This window comes from Ambystoma mexicanum, chromosome 1q (genome assembly GCF_040938575.1).
Source record: "Ambystoma mexicanum isolate Mex_15411 chromosome 1q, UKY_AmexF1_1, whole genome shotgun sequence".
In the NCBI taxonomy this organism is placed as follows: domain Eukaryota; kingdom Metazoa; phylum Chordata; class Amphibia; order Caudata; family Ambystomatidae; genus Ambystoma; species Ambystoma mexicanum.
The window spans coordinates 1,196,474,830-1,196,491,052 of record NC_090922.1 but is presented as its reverse complement, the minus strand read 5'-3'; the positions used below and the strand labels follow the sequence as shown (position 1 = coordinate 1,196,491,052).

At 43.0% G+C, this 16,223-nt stretch overlaps 1 protein-coding gene across 1 annotated transcript in view; it reads right to left on the bottom strand.

Annotated features, from left to right (window-relative positions):
• Window positions 1-796: 796 nt before the first annotated feature.
• RPE65 (retinoid isomerohydrolase RPE65) overlaps window positions 797-16,223 on the bottom strand; it is a 174,190-nt gene continuing 158,763 nt past the window's right edge. The window contains exon 14 of the mRNA XM_069641930.1: window positions 797-1,315. Coding sequence (XP_069498031.1) covers window positions 1,164-1,315 — 152 coding nt within the window. The 3' untranslated portion in view covers window positions 797-1,163. The remainder of the gene's footprint in view (window positions 1,316-16,223) is intronic.

Here is a 16,223-nt window from a genome sequence, read left to right as displayed (position 1 = left end):
ACGTTCTTTAGGAGGAGAAAGCTGAAAGGAGCCCAATTGGTTTTTGAAAAAATAGTAAGGCAGAATCACTATTCTCACCTGGGGAAGTGCCATTAGCCAAGCAGGTGGCTGGAACAACGGGCGAGACTATACATTCTCTGCCTGCTGTTTCAGTCACCCGATCCCCTTCCCCGGGTGGAGCAATCTTTTTTTCCAAATGTGGGGAGGCAACAGGTAGCCTCTTCCTGTTGCCCCCCAAGCCAAAATCGCTTTGCCACCCCTTCCGTCCCCACCTGCAGGACCGGAGCTTTATGTTCTGGTCAGACGCACCTCACACTCCAGCTGCCGCCATAGAAATAGAAAAGGGGGGCTTTGCTTGGTCCTACCTGGGCTCGGGTTGGTGGGCCATTACCAACCATGGCCAGACCCCACAACAGGGGTTAAATCCACATTCTTATATTCACAATATCCTTACAATGACACTTAAAGTACATTCGGAGCTAGCACCCATAATTCACACGTCCACCCTGGGATGTATGAATTATGGGCGCTATGGAAATAGTAGTTGTGTAATATAGCAATTAACACACCCTAATCTTCAAAGAATATCTAGCAATGACTTCTTCAACCCTAAACCTCCCCCCTTGCTGGAGTTCCCACCTTTCCCCTGCTCCCCTACCCATCTCAGCAACTTTGCTACCCCTGAAACCATAGTGGTAATCTCATGGGTGTGTACAGCCTCTGTTGTTCGCAGCTAGGTTTGTTCTTGATGAATGCCATTCTTACATTCATACATACTACAGTCACACAGCATGTGTCTAAGCAGTTTCTGCAATATGATTGAAATCACATTTATTTCAACAGTAAAATAAATTCACAGAGTGTTAAATAGAAATGTAACTATATTCATAGTATAACTAAACCACATGCTGTGCTGTTTTAGATCCTGAAATCATTCTATCAGATGTTTCATCATTTCTCTCTTGCAATGCCATGGAATATATTTTATTAAATCACGATGATAAATAAGAGCTTCTGTATAATATAATCTCACATATTGTAAAGTCGACCACTTCAGTTATATACATTTCAGCAGAATCCCATGTGTGTGTTCAGAATTAGGGGTTCACTTTTGAAGACATTACATATATTGAAGTAAAAACGCAAAACAGACTATGGTATCATCAAGCTTTTTTGAACATTCCATGAAAGGTAACTGGAATGTTTGAATCCACTTCTGCTCTAGCAATTTCACTCATGTCTTTAGCATTCAATATTAGGAGGAATGCAGGCTTCTGTCCTTCTCCGGGGCTAATGACCACACTCAGCACCACACCTTGGGAACAAAATGAAAGCCATGTTTGCATTCATAATCACAAAATACATCGTTTTCAACTAGAACAGTTGTAAAATAGTTTGAGCATTTAAGGGAAACACTGAAAAGAGTTAATTTCTAATTTCCTAGGATCATGGATATCTAGTCAAAGAATTTCGTTCAATTGTTAAGATAATATACTTGCATTTGAATAGTGTACTTGCAACAGCCATGGGTGAGGGTGTAGAAAAGCTTGGTGTTTGGGGACGAGTTTAGGTTTGTAACCCTGATGAATACTCCTTTTACTTAATAGTCCATAGTGTTTTTAAATACAGTTATGTCCTTGCCTACTGTAGGTTTTATGCCACTGAATGTTGAGGATTTAGGAAACCAACTGGTTTTACATCACTATACCTTAAACCTAGATGCTAAGTGCCATGCAGGTATTTCGTGTGGCACCAAAAAAACAACTACTGCATCTCCCAAATGGTCAATGTGCAGCGTGAACCATCGACAGTAACGTTTGCTTCTTGGTTGGTTATCACGTCATCCCTCTATAAGGTCCTCTTCTCAAGACTTAAAACATGCCATGATTACACCATTGCTGAAGAAACCGAGAGCAGACACAGCATGACTATCCAACTAGACTCCATCATTAGAGTCCAGCTCCCACCAAAAACCATGAAAGGCAAAAACCCTTGCTAACCCCGTGATTAGGTAGGAATGAACAACATTGGAATACCAAAATCATACTCTTTCTGCAGCCAGCATGGTCTGAGAACAACACCAGTGCCACCATGGGAATGGAAGGTCCCAGCGATTTTGGTTGAACCAACTTACTCATCTCTGAACAAATCACATCTTTTATCGACAAATACCCACTTGCAACTTATGATGTGAAAAGTCAACCTCATTCAATAGGTACGCCACTACATTGAACCCTATCAGAGCACGGCCTTTGCCTGGCTGGCGTATTGCAACATCTTCAGTGGGGCCTCTCTGAAATCGATCTAGAGACACCAAGGAATATAAAATCCTACAGCTGGGCTTTAAGTTCCTACAGATGGAACTTAAAGGCGTTGGATCACCGCACCCTAACTTTGATTCCTTGCTCCAGTGGGGCTTTGCCAATATAATTATTATATGCTCTGACTACAAAGCCTTTTGTTGCAAACCTCCAAATTCCTTGTGTTGCAAAGCTTCCATCCCTGGACAGAGCCTACATTACGATCTGCAATGCAATGAAGTGCAAGATCAACAGAGGAAAAACTAAATCATGCAGGAACAAGCTGATGTATTCAGTACAAGTTCACCTGCACCTTCACAACCAACCTAGAGGTAATAGACACTGACTGGCATACGGGGAAACGCCATATAACTCTGGCTTGACACCATTCCAACCTGTTCCAGAGAACCAAACATAATAACTCAATGTACTCCTTGAAGTTAAAACCAATTTACAAAAGCAATCCTAATCATGTTATAACTCTCCCAGGGCCCCCATGTGAATGTTACTCATACATCCTTGAACCAAACCGGTTCCCTGGAAGCTTTTGTGCTTGGAACCAGATTTGTGGGTGATGTGTGCACCTCTTCTTCGTTACCACCCTTGTAACCTGCCTGTGCGTGTACTTGAGAATCCATTTTCTACGGGGCCTACCTTGGATATAGCTCTAAATCCACTTTTTACTGCTTTCAGAATAGCACTCATGCAGAAACCTTGGTAACCTCTTTGGGAGGCAAGATCACTAGAAACCACTTATCTAGGAGTTGGGATTCTTTACTCTGACAATGTCCCCACCATAAAAGATTCTTGTATTTACACCATGGTCATCTCTCTACATGCTCCTGGCCTGTATTCAGCTTATCCCCTAAGTTGTGGTGCCACATTTGGAAAGGAACAGTGCCACCACTGTCAAACTATAGTCAGTCAGTTCTACAACTATGATTTGCCACCAAGCAATCTGAATCCAAAGGCTAATTCAATATGCCCCTTTAGGAACTGTTTTTACTTCTCCACCAGCCTACTGGATAATGGATGTTATACGATTATGTCAAATCATTTATGAATCACTACGTCTCTTCTGAACAGAATTGCACTCCATTGTCTAAGACCTATTTATTAGATATCCTTCCCTACTGAGCACTCGAGAGGAACTTGGTGAGACTGTTATTTTTCACAGTTGTGTGCCTTTCTAACACAACTCGCTTTGAGTTACAGTCAACTAAGATAAATGTATAAATGGCACTATCCCAGAGTTTAAAACAATCCCAGGATATCCATGACAATCTTTGAGTACACTGTCAGGATTGGCTGGGTCATTACCATTTTAGTTGTCACTCAATTGCATTGTATACAGTTCTTACCCCCCTGTTCAACCAGCACAACCATCTCCAACTACCAGTAGCCTTCCCTGAGTCTGCTCTAATCAAACTGTGATGCATGTGTTTTACATGGGGCAAGTTAACAATCCTGACTCGACTCCTTTAGGAGCACCAGCCCGCTTCTGATCACGTGGCAACATTCACAGTGTGGCAACTCTTGCACTACCTGTTCAAATCCTGGCAAGAATATCAACACTTCTTTCCATCCCAAGGCCAGTCCCTTGCGAAAGATATTACCTTTCATGTCATTTTTGCTGGACATTGCGCATTCAACTTTCCCAATAATTGGATTAAACATGGCAATGAGATTCTCATCTCCCCATACTTCAGTTTCATTTATCTAATCAAACATCACTGGCATCCTTTTATAGACAGTCCAGACCCACCACATACACCACTTTGAGATTATGTTCCTCCAGTGCCACCATCCATGTACTGATCCTTAGAGGAACCATACTCAAGCCGTTGGTAGGAAATGGTCTATTAATCATTTATGATCAGTTCTTATCAAAACTAGGAGTCTGCAGAAAAACGTCCATAAGTGCCGGACCTCTCTCTCTCTGTAATGAGACATTTTTTCTAGATATAACAGGAAGTGACCCAATAACCTCTTTTACATACACCAATTTGCGTCTTACTCTTTTAACCATTAATGTCCACTTTCTTCTAAATAGTCTTAGCTACCTTCATATTGATAATGACTTTTTAACACTTTCGGAATGGGTCTATTCATCACCCAATATTTTCGACCTTTTTCACACGACCCCAGATAAGCTCCGAGAGCTGCAGCCCCTCAGTGGAAGGAACGGGTTACACTTTTACATGTAGTCGGCAAGGATGCCATAACATTAACTGAACATTGGAACAATCGTCTCAGAGCCCCTGGATGAGGATTGTAACACTAACATCCAGATAAAGGAACCAGCACATGAATTGCACAAGAGAGGAAAATTGGGGGTGGGGGGTGGAGAAGAGAGAGAGAGAGAGAGAGAGAGAGAGAGAAAAAAAACAACCACCACCACCTCCTGAGCCCCTGGATTAAGACTGCCAAATTATCATCCAGATAGAGGACCCTGTACTTAAGTGTTACAGGCAACAAACATGTTCTCTCAGAGCTCCACTTCCGGGGACTTTCTACAATACAGAGTGCAGTAGCACATTCTGCCTGTTCCCCTGCCTGACCCTTAGGGGAAAGGTTGGTTTTATACAAAGTGTACCATAATCAAGGCCCAGAAGAAGGCAGATCCATTTAAAAACTTGTGTAAAAGTCAGAAGAAAGGAATGGACCTAGATTATTGAGTCCATGCCCACACTAACAGTTAATCATTAGCAACGTCAAAGTCTATACCCACTAAAACACACGGGTCACACATACACTTAGTCGAAATAGGCAGCAATAGAAATCCGGAACACTGCCCATATGTGAATGGTTGCAATGTGTTCATGCTTTGTTTACTCTGTCAAAAAAGGTAGCAGGCGCTCCTCTCCAGAAAGAACATGGCATGATAACCTGTTCTGAGATGAGTTTGCAGCACACGCTTTTTGCTCACTGTACCTTTCACAGATGGGAAATATCCATTCGCATATCAGTCTTTGTCCCGCCCACATGGGCAGTCCAGCACCAAAATGCTATGGCAATTCCTCTCTGAACAAGAGTACCAACAGCAACCCCATACACGTGTTTCAGCCTTGTTGGGCCTCATCAGTGAGGTGAAGCTGCGCCTCTCTGACATATTTGTTTACTCTGTATGTGTTTTGTATTTCAGCCTAGGACGAAAGAGGTACATTTTGCCCAGTAGAATTTCCTTGACTGGATTTGCTTACTGTTCACACACAGTTGATTATGTACCAATCTATATGTTATTCTAACAATTGAATGTATAGGATAAGCTCTAAATGTTTGATGCTTCACATTTCGTCACTTTATATGTGTGTATACTTTGGAGATTTTAAGTGAGTCTTGCACAACAAAGGCAGAACAGTATAATGTGTAGAGGAAAATGACCATGATTAGAAATTGGTTGTACGTCATGGTCAACACAGAGTGAAATGAAAACTCTTGAAAAAAACGTTATGAATAAACGTTAAAATATAGGATGAAGAATTAGACACATTCCAAAAGGGTTAAAAAGTCATAATTATCACTATGAATGTTGCTAAGACAATTAAGAAGAAAGTGGAAATGAATCGCCACACATGGTTAAAAGAGCAAGACGCAAATTGGTGTATGTAAATCAGATAAGGACACTTCCTGTTATATAAGTATCTTTGTCCCAAGTCCTAATCGAAAAGGATCTCCCTTCTGTTAAATATATACATTCTTTCTAGACCAACGGACTTTGCAACCCAACAAACCCCGAACGAGCCGCACTCACCACCCACCCCTCCACCGGTCAATAACTACAGACAACAGAAACCACGATAAAAAAGGATGCCTAAAGTAAACAAACCAAAAACAAAATATTGAATAATCAACAGCCCCAACAAAAACTCCAAAAAAGGGCCCCTACCACCTAAAACACACCACAAGCTTCAAAAACTACAAAACTTTAAGAGAACAGAATATGTCATGCCACAGAACAGAGCAACGCGAGAGAAAACGCAAAGAAATGATAAAATGGAATCACACCAGGCCACAACGCCATGAAATACTATGACAGCGATGGAGCAAACACCGATGAGCACAACAGAAAAAAGAACACACTCAAAAACAAGACAAAAATCATTATACCGAACACCATATCTCGCTACAGACTACTCTACAGGACCGCAAATGACCACCGAAAATGTTAGACACACCAATAGGATAACAGAACCGCACAGGAAAAAGGCAGAAACATATGGAAGGAGAAAGATGGGAAACACTATCACCCCATACATCAACAGAACTCAAGGGGATCTACAGCACAGCAACTAGGAATAGAAGAGGATCCAGAAGAAGTCATGGACCCAATTCGAAACCTAGCCGATCTACCCAATGATGAATCAGACCCAACAGAACAAATCCCACATCCTGAGAATAGGAAACTCCTCAACAATGCCACACAGACGAATGCAAGTACAAAGCAGGACACTATTAACCGAGCAGCTTGAGACAGTGAGACTGCAACAGATGGTGAAAGCAGTGACACACTAGACAGGACACGCGCTTGATGCATTCTTCGCCAACAACAAACTGTTCTCAACTGTGCCACCAGTACGAATACTATGAAGTGACAAAACCATCCATACATCCCCTAAAGTACCCCCATTCTGGGTAAGAAATTGGAACACTGTCAAAAACATCAACTTGGAAGAACTAGAATCCTCAATCGATCACAACCTTGCAAGCAAATGAACTAGATGAAAAATCAGACCCAATTCAGAAATGGATCGCAGAAACAATTGACAGCATTACCCCAGGAAAACCACTCACCCCATCACAAAACAAAAGCAGTGCAGAGATGATTCACCCCCACCTCAACACAATGAAAAAAACAGACCAGAAACTAGAACAAGAATGGAGGAAAAACTACGACTGAGCCAAAAGAATAATTTATCAACAAAAACAAATCCGAGCATACCAAAAGGAAATCCTTAAAGCGAAAAAGAAATACTAGGATGACCGGATCACAAAAGCCACAAACGCTCAGAAAACTATCCAACATCATAAACGAGACAAGAAATCCTCCTGGATGCAATAACACACCAGTGCCTACACACAAACTATGCAATGATCTCGCAAATCCCTTTAAGAATCAAACAAACAACATAGACCAGATCATACAGAGTAGACCAATCAACCAGACCATGCACCCTCCGCATGGTATCACAGGACCACAAAACAGGATTAACCGTTTTGCACAAAGGCCAAGAGAAAAACTCCTCAAACTGGTGAAAAAAAGCAGCAAGGCAGGCGCCCCAATGAACCCCAGCTCGCCAGACATCTATAAATCAATCATTTCACAGGGTACACAGTCGGAATGATACCTAAACCTCTTCAACCTATCACTCTCAATGGGGAGAGTACCGCAGGCATTAAAATCTGCCTACATCAAACCACTAGGACACAATGGACGATGTGGAAGACCTCTCAAACTACAGACAGATATCTAACATCCCTATCCAGCAAAACTACTAGATACCTATGTCTAAGAACAAACAGCGGAATGCATAGAAAACAACCAACTACTGGACCAAGAACAAGTCGGCTTCAGACCAATGAGAATGACAGAGACAGCACTTCTCTCTATATGTGACGATCTAAAAACCAACGCAGACTCCAGCACGAACTCTGCACTGATACTACTCGACCTCTCTGCAGCATTTGGCACAGTCGACCATAAAATGCTCATAAAGAGACTAGAAGAAATAGGGATAACCGACCTGGTGTTGCTCTGGATTCAGGGCCTGATTCATGGAAGTGTTTTATAATGGAACAATCCCATAGGAAAACGTTCCATGAATCAGGCCCTTAATCTTTTTTGTCTGAAAGAACAAACAATATGGATAAAACCATTCAAATCTGCACTCGGGGACACCACCTGTTATGTTATATTAGTATTACTGCTAGAGCGCACGGTCACCCTGGGATATCTTGGCGCTAGGGGAAGGAGGCTGCAGCCGAAGCACCACTCTGCCTAGAATAAGTACGTTTTAACAGCCTTTCTAAAAGCTAGATAATTAGATGTTTTCTTAATGACTAGTGGAAGTCCATTCCATAGATCTGCAGCGGCTACAGAGAACGCCTGACCTCCAACCCGTACCCGTTTGTAGATCGGTATCACCAGCCGGTCAGCCGAGGCGGACCACAGGTTGTGGCTAGGGTGGTAACGGGCAAACTGAGCTTGGAGGCATTCCGTGCCCTGATCATGGAGGGCACAGTGAACTTGCATTGCTTTGAAGTTGACCTGCTGGGCCACCGGGAGCCAATGGAGGGTGCGAAGCACATGAGAGATATGCGCCCCATAAGGCATGCCAGTTGCCACATGTGCAGCTAGATTCTGCAATCGTTACAGCCGCTGAATCAGGCCCTTCGGTTGTGCCAGATGCGAGGAGTTGCAGTAGTCTAGCCGAGATATCACCATGGTTGCCACCACTGGAGGGTGCAGTGGGGCGGGAATTCTTTAAGATTTTTAGCTGGAAGTGGCCAACTTGACATACCACAGTGACTTGCTTATCCATAGATAGTGATTCAGAAAGGATAACCACCAGATTTTTCACCTTGCCAACCGGCACAGGGAGAGGACCCTAAGATGAAGGCCAAAATGAAGACACCCAAAGTGTAGGATCAGGAGAGCAACCCATCACTTCAGTTTTGTCTCCATTGAATTTAAGCCAATGGCAGTTCTTCCACTTTCCCACAGCTGCCAGACACTCTCATAGGCATGACGACACCTCAGCCTGATCGAGATCTAATTGGATCAGGATCTGAGTATCGTCGGCATACGAGTAGCATCTGACACCGAAGGAGCGATTCACACATACAAGGGGCCAAATATAGATGTTAAATAAAATTGGAGACAGGGAGGAGCCTTGTTGCACTCTACAACTGATGTGACAATGGACAGATAGAAAGGGGGGTGTAGAGAGGGTCTGTGGACGATCTGCCAGGAATTAAGTGAACGAGGCCAACTGGGCATGGCGGGACAGAATGGCGTGTCGACCATGCGGAAAGCCGCTGATGGATCTAACAGGATCACGGCCCCCACTCTATCTGCATCCACCAGCCTGGCCATGACATCGTGGACAGCAACCAGTGCACTCTCAGTGCCCCTATCCGGTTGAAAACCAGACTGAGCAGGATCCAAAAGATGGGAAGATTTAAGAAATGCAGAGAGTAGAGGTGACACCAGTGGCTCGAGGAGTTCAGATAAGAGAGGAAGAAGTAAAATGGGACAGAAATTAGAAAGAACAGTAGGGTCCAGAGATGGTTTCTTCAGGAGGGGGATAACCCTGGCCCCCTTAAATTCCTAAGGAACCAGCCCAGACTGGCATGAGTCATTAGTTGCCACCGTAATCTCAGAAGGAGGGCTGTGGAGATCTCCTTCATAACCCGTAGCGGGATGGCATCAGAAGGGGAGCAAGATTTAAAGATCTAATTTTTAGAATAGCCGCCAGTACTGTCTCTTCGGAGAACCTAGGAAAGGTTGACCAGCTCTTCATTACAAGGTGAACAGAATTCACAGAGTAAGTAAAATTGTTTACGGCAGGTGGGGCCGCAGTGACAGTCTTAGAGAGGTTTTGTCGAATAGTATTGATCTTCATATTATTTTATTATATTGCGACAGAGCATCACATAGCTCCTGGGTAGGATTCACGTTAGGAGTCAATTTCTCAGTAGAGGAGAGAGCCTTAACTGCTTTAAAGAGATCCCTGGGCTGACATAGTCAGGGCTCAATTTTAGTAGTATGGTATAATGTTTTAGCCGCTTTAATGGCAGCCGAGTAGGCTACTGAGCAGGCTTTATATTGTATTTTTTAGCAGGGTCGTACCACATGGATCCTAGTTATCCCTGCTCTTCTTCAACATCTATATGATGCCACTAATCAACCTCATCAAAAGACATGGCTTCACCTGCTATAACTAGGCAGACGATTCCCAAATCATTTACAAACTCAGCAATGAACAAGAGGAGAACACAATGCTAAAAGACTGTCCCAAAGAACACTGCCAGTGGATGAACACTAACAACCTCAAACTCAACCCGGACAAGGCGAAAATCATGATTGTATCCAACAACAAAGGATGCAACCAGTACATCCCATGGCCCACAGAACTGGGCACAACATCTGCACCATTCATAATTGTCAAAAACCTGGGAATTCTAATGGACGAGCTAACTTTAGAACCGCAAGTAAACGCGTTAATTAAGAAATGTTCTTCCATCTACACACAATCAGAAAGATTCTACTATTCCTCTTCTTCACGCAAATAACACTCCATCAACTCCCTCATCATGTCCACAGGACACACTACGCAAACAGTTTATACCTAGGAATGCCAGACTATTAACTGAAGAAAATGCAACGTATACAGAACTCAGCTGCCAGATATCTCCTAAAACTCTAAGTAAGGGACCACATCACTTTAGCCCTAAGGATGCTACATTGGCTCCCAGTCAAAAAACGAATCACCTTCAAAACTATATTGTTAACACACAGAGCAACCCAAAGCCTAGGAGCAGAATTCATGCAAAAGTAAATCACTATTTACAAGCCAACTAGAACACTCAGATCCAGTGATAACATCCATTTAGAACCTAAACCGTACACAAGAATAAAACTTGGTGGATCAGCATTCTCCTGCTTAGTTGTAAAACTTTGAAACTCCTTCCCCAAAAGAATAACAATTATGAAGGACGATCTAAAATTCAGAAAATCTTCTAAAAACCTGACTCATTAACTCTAAATGGGATGAAAACGATTGAACAGCATCGTCTCACCATGAAACAAACACGACGGAATAAGACTGGAGGGTATGCACGAGTTTTGTGCAGGGAGGAGAGCTGTAGGTGTACCCTTCCTAATAGAGGGTCAAACTGGAGGTGCGTGACAGAGATGGGTCCAACCTGGCTGGACCACTGTTGGAAAGCCCGAGTTAGGAGGGGGCGGGGGAGAGAAGTGGGCAGATCTGATGGACCGCAGGACATGGGTAACACATCCCAACCTCGAGGAATCTGTGAGGGTGGTAATTGCGGCACACTGAAAATATACCAGAGGGCAAGATACAGCCCTTTGAGAACCCACTTTTCTGCACACATCATGGGGCGGCAAGTGTATCTCACCGCAATACACAACAGGGAAAGGGATACTTGCAACAGTCAATCAAGACAGATATTGTAGAATAAGGCACCGCCACTAACCATCGCACTAAAAAAAATGTTAAACTCTTCCTTCTGCATACCCCTCTCAAACTCTTAACTAAACACAACTATACCTCTACAGCACAACAAACCGCACACACTTCACTACGCCACAACAAACCACACATAGCCTCACACAACAGCACATGATGGCTACCAACTGAAACACACACCTATGCTCAGTGAACGGTGTCAACCGAACTGAAGCTGTCAACAACACGTCACTGTTCTCTTGCTCCATTTTCCTAATGAGTCCTACTAGCTTACCCCATCTACCCTCTTGCTTTACAGAGCTGCTAGGACACCAAGGAACCACACAGTGCACGGTATAAGAACCTTTAACATAGCATAACTTAAGGCCTTGACAGCGATGGTGATGGGATCTTCTATATCATCTTATTGCTCTGAGTGGGATGCTGGAGGCCTCATACACTGGTATTTATGTATTGCAAGTCTTTGCTGTAATATCAAACATCTGCATCGAGGCTGCCACATTTCTTCAAACTCGCTTTGGCAACTACCATTATATTCGAGCTTTTATGTTCTGGAGAATATTAGGGAAAGGGTGGGACAGATTTGGGCATTAAGATAGCACAGATCTGCACAAATAAAAAACCAGCCTGATCTTTCAATGAATTTGATCACCCGCTCTGGCAAGTTAATGTGTTTAATGTCAGGGATAAATATATATATATATTTATTTTGTATTTATTAAATGTCTGTTTTATTACAAACCTTTTACATTTTTCTCATTCGATCACAATATCTCAGACCCACTAAACATCAACACTTACGCAATTTACAATTCTATCGCAGTCATTAAAAATATTATAAATCAACAGTTGACCCATACAGCACACTCCATTAAAACATTTCCCCTATCACAGTTCAAATTCCCACTAATCATTAAAAACGTGTATGAAATGTCATAACTGCAAGGGATAATTTATCTCCAATTAAAAACATGTCCCGCCCCTCTTGTGCAGATAAGGTTGTGACCTGCTTCGTATAAGGTTCTAAATAGCGGGGTCTTACCTCAGTTAAAGATCTAAAGGCTACCACCAAATGGTTTAATGATTCGGCAGCACCCTTTTTTCCACAATATCTACACATGGACTTTGGCTCCAAGCGCTGACCCCGATAGGATTGAACCTCTTTGGTTGGGAGGATGTTTAACCGAAATCTCAGAAACAGGTCACAGTAATGGGCCAACGGGAATTTAGATAAATAGGAGGCCAATTGATTAATCGACCACTTTTCCTGAACAAAATTTAGCAACAGCTTATGCTTTCTTCTAACATCCTGCGTGGTTATCCAGTCAAGGACCTGCAATTTGAACTTAACCCTCACCGGGTTTACTATTAACACATCACTAGTAATCTCGCAGGACTCCAAGTAAACAACACATTTCCTTTTCCAGGTGTCCAGCAACCAGTCAGATTTGTTTTTGTGGCTAGACCTCAAAAGAACGAACGATGGCAAATTGTGGGACACAATACACTTTCCTAAAAAAGAGATCGTTTTCCACACAGCAACTGACTCCATAAATGCACATATATGCATTACAATTTTTGATGTGGAATGTAATTGTGAGTGAATCGAAAGCAATTGCATAATGTATGCTGATTTAAGGAGGACTAGGCCTCAAAATTCGCTGTAGACCTATTTCAGGTCAGGAAAATAATCCATTCTGGAAATGTTGGCCTGAAGGCAGAAAGAAGAAAGGTAGCCCAGCAATTACTATGCATGCCTTCAGTGCCACTGTTAAGGGTGTTTCATATGAATGAATATCATTAGAACATTACTACAGTTTAATTGTATTCAATGTACACAGCTAAGTGGGCTATCTAATGTAGAATCAAAACTGATTTTGAGTAGCTAAGCTTTCCTGGCTTTGCAGAGCCAGCCATTGTGATAATTGAGGAAGACTGAAAATATCCCTGGTGAGGCCCGCAATATTCCACTCATTGCATTGAGACCTATTTACTAGAAAACACGTAGAGAGGTGAATTTAAGGTGTGTGGTAAACACAGTCTGGGGTTGCATGGGGACCTGTACATTCTTCTTGTTTGTGTCCATCCTGCAGTGCTACTATTAAAGATTTGACGATCTAAACTCACCGTAGCTCAAGTTCCAGACCTCTTTTCTACTACAATTCTTTAGCCTCTCCTTGACTAACAGAATTGGCCTGTACATGTACCTCTCCAACCTTAAAGATTCTATGATAGAACAACAACTGATTTGAAAAGATTCTATGATAGAACAACTGATTTGATCGTGGTTAAAAAACTGACACCGCCCCCTATCAACCACCTTCGCCCCAGTGTTTTTATTCACAAGCAAGTAGGCGAGTAAGTACTATTTAAAATCCTTCAACAGGCTAATCTCTTCTTTGAAGAATTCTGGGTAGTCATTCGCTAAGGATTCTGTCTGGGGGCTCTGACATGCCAAGAATGTATACCTCCTCACCTGGTATAAGTTAAATTTTTAGTGCACCCTAATCCCCCATCCAAACTTCTTCTACAACGGAAAGCGTGCACACATCTGCTCTGCTGTTCATGTTGGGCCAAACATGTCTGAATGCTATCACACAACTCTATTCAAATGCTCTTGGATTGATATATGGCTGCACAAGAGTCTATAGACACCCTCAAAATCCCCCTGGAGCATAAACAATGGTGTAAGGTGAGACGAAGAGAATGTCCATAGTTTTCCCACCTACAACAATTCTGCACCAGAGCTCCTCATACTATTTCCCCATTGTTGCAAAGCATTTCTTCTTCTTTCTTGGGTTGAGGTTCAACCATGCACAGCATTCCCTAACTTCCCATCCTGCACCTTTTGAGTCACACTCACCTTCCATTATGGGACATTCTTTGCTATTACCATAATGACTAATCATCCTTTGATAAAGGTGAATTCGCTGCTTCTGGGATTCTGTTTGGGATGGAACATTGATGCTGCAGTTGTGCTCTTTTGCTTGGCAGGTTTTACGTGGGGAGCCTTATTTTTGCTGGAGTGGTCTGGATGCTTTTTGGGTTGATTCTATGGGGAAGGGTACTCTTAAAGCCAGTTACGTTTGTCTTCAACCCATTGCTGTAGGTATGGGCCAGTGTTAGGAGGGGGATTATACATGAGGCATGTCGAACTAAGGGAAGAACATTTGCCCACATGGGGTTGAACCACAGTGCCACTTCAGTTTAAAGGACATGGTGAAAGGGGTGATAATGGGAACCAGTGGCATGGGGTCTTGGGTGATGGACTTGAGTGTAGCGATCGAATTAGGTTTGTATGGAATGCACCATTTCATGGCAGAGCCCGTAACTTGTTGGGTTCCTCCATGCCCTTTCGCGTGGGCCGGGAGGATAGCTCAGGGGCAACACGCTCTCCTTGGAAGCAAGACGATGCAGAACCAACCAGGTTCGATCTCATGGTCCGTGCTTAGGAACCTCTGGGTATTAAGCGTGTTATAAATGACTAATTACAATTTCCAGGCCATTCTGGTTTTCTTTCCCAGACACTTTCAACCCCAACCCTCCTGGGTTTCAGTACGATTTCTCCACGTCTTCAATACTTAAAGCCATTCGAAGAGTTTGTTTAATTACCAATCCTGGCACCTAAGCCTGAGTGGAATGCCTCCAAAACGACATCTCACATTTCCCACGCTAACCATGGAATTCCTACGCTGCAGCTCTCTGTAAGCTGTGTGAGAGGTGTTCTGATATCCCTCTCTTTGCCCTGCTTTCAAGGGTGTACGTTCTCTTTTGTTCTCTCCCACCTGCTAAGGATATGGCTCTGTTACTTCGTACAAAGCGATTGAAGAATTTAAAATAGAGAGACCATATGAATGTGTTATCGAATTTACATTGATTCATTGGAAAATTAGAGTGTTTGCATTCAAGATTCTTATTCTCATGATGTAATTGATTGCATGCATCATATGTTCCATACTCCAGAAGCACACCAGCCTGAATAATGCTAGGGCTGATTTTAGAGATGATTTAAAGAGACAAAAGCATAGGGCAAGTGTTACCATCTGCATTGAATTTAGAATTAAGTGACATATGGACCCGAAAGTCGTTAATGGACCTGGAGTACAGGTATTGGCTGGAGAAAAGCCTGCAGACAGCTTGCCCAAGTGTTTGCTGTGAATGAAAGCCTCCAGTGTGTGCGGACACATGGGACATTTGCTGTAGATTGCTCTCTGGGTTCTGTGGCATGGTCTGGTGAGGGGGCCCTCAAGTTTTGGGGTTGTCATTGCGCACATTTCGTGGCCATCACTGAGCCGTGCTCTGGCTGCCTCGGGTGCCTCACCTGTGGTTTGCTGGACAAGAGATTAATGAAATCTCAGGTACAATAATTTGCTCAGAGAGGATGATCTGCTCAGTTTATTTGGACTGAGTACTTAGTCTGATATATTTGTTTCACTATCCAGACCATTTATATGATCCTGGAAATTAAAAGCAGGAAATGAATGGCACCGTCAATCAATCACCCTCGATGCATCACAGTGGAGTGACCCAAGGGAGCGCCGTGGAGACCAATTGGACTGAGGCTGGCAGACATCGATAAACACTTCTGCACAAATAACCAAACCTAAAACAGGGACATCTTCAACCTGCCCTGACCTCATGAGGTAAATGCATGTCACTCCTAGGGCCCCATCCGTGTGGCATCTGTCTGCGGACTGACTTTTGATGG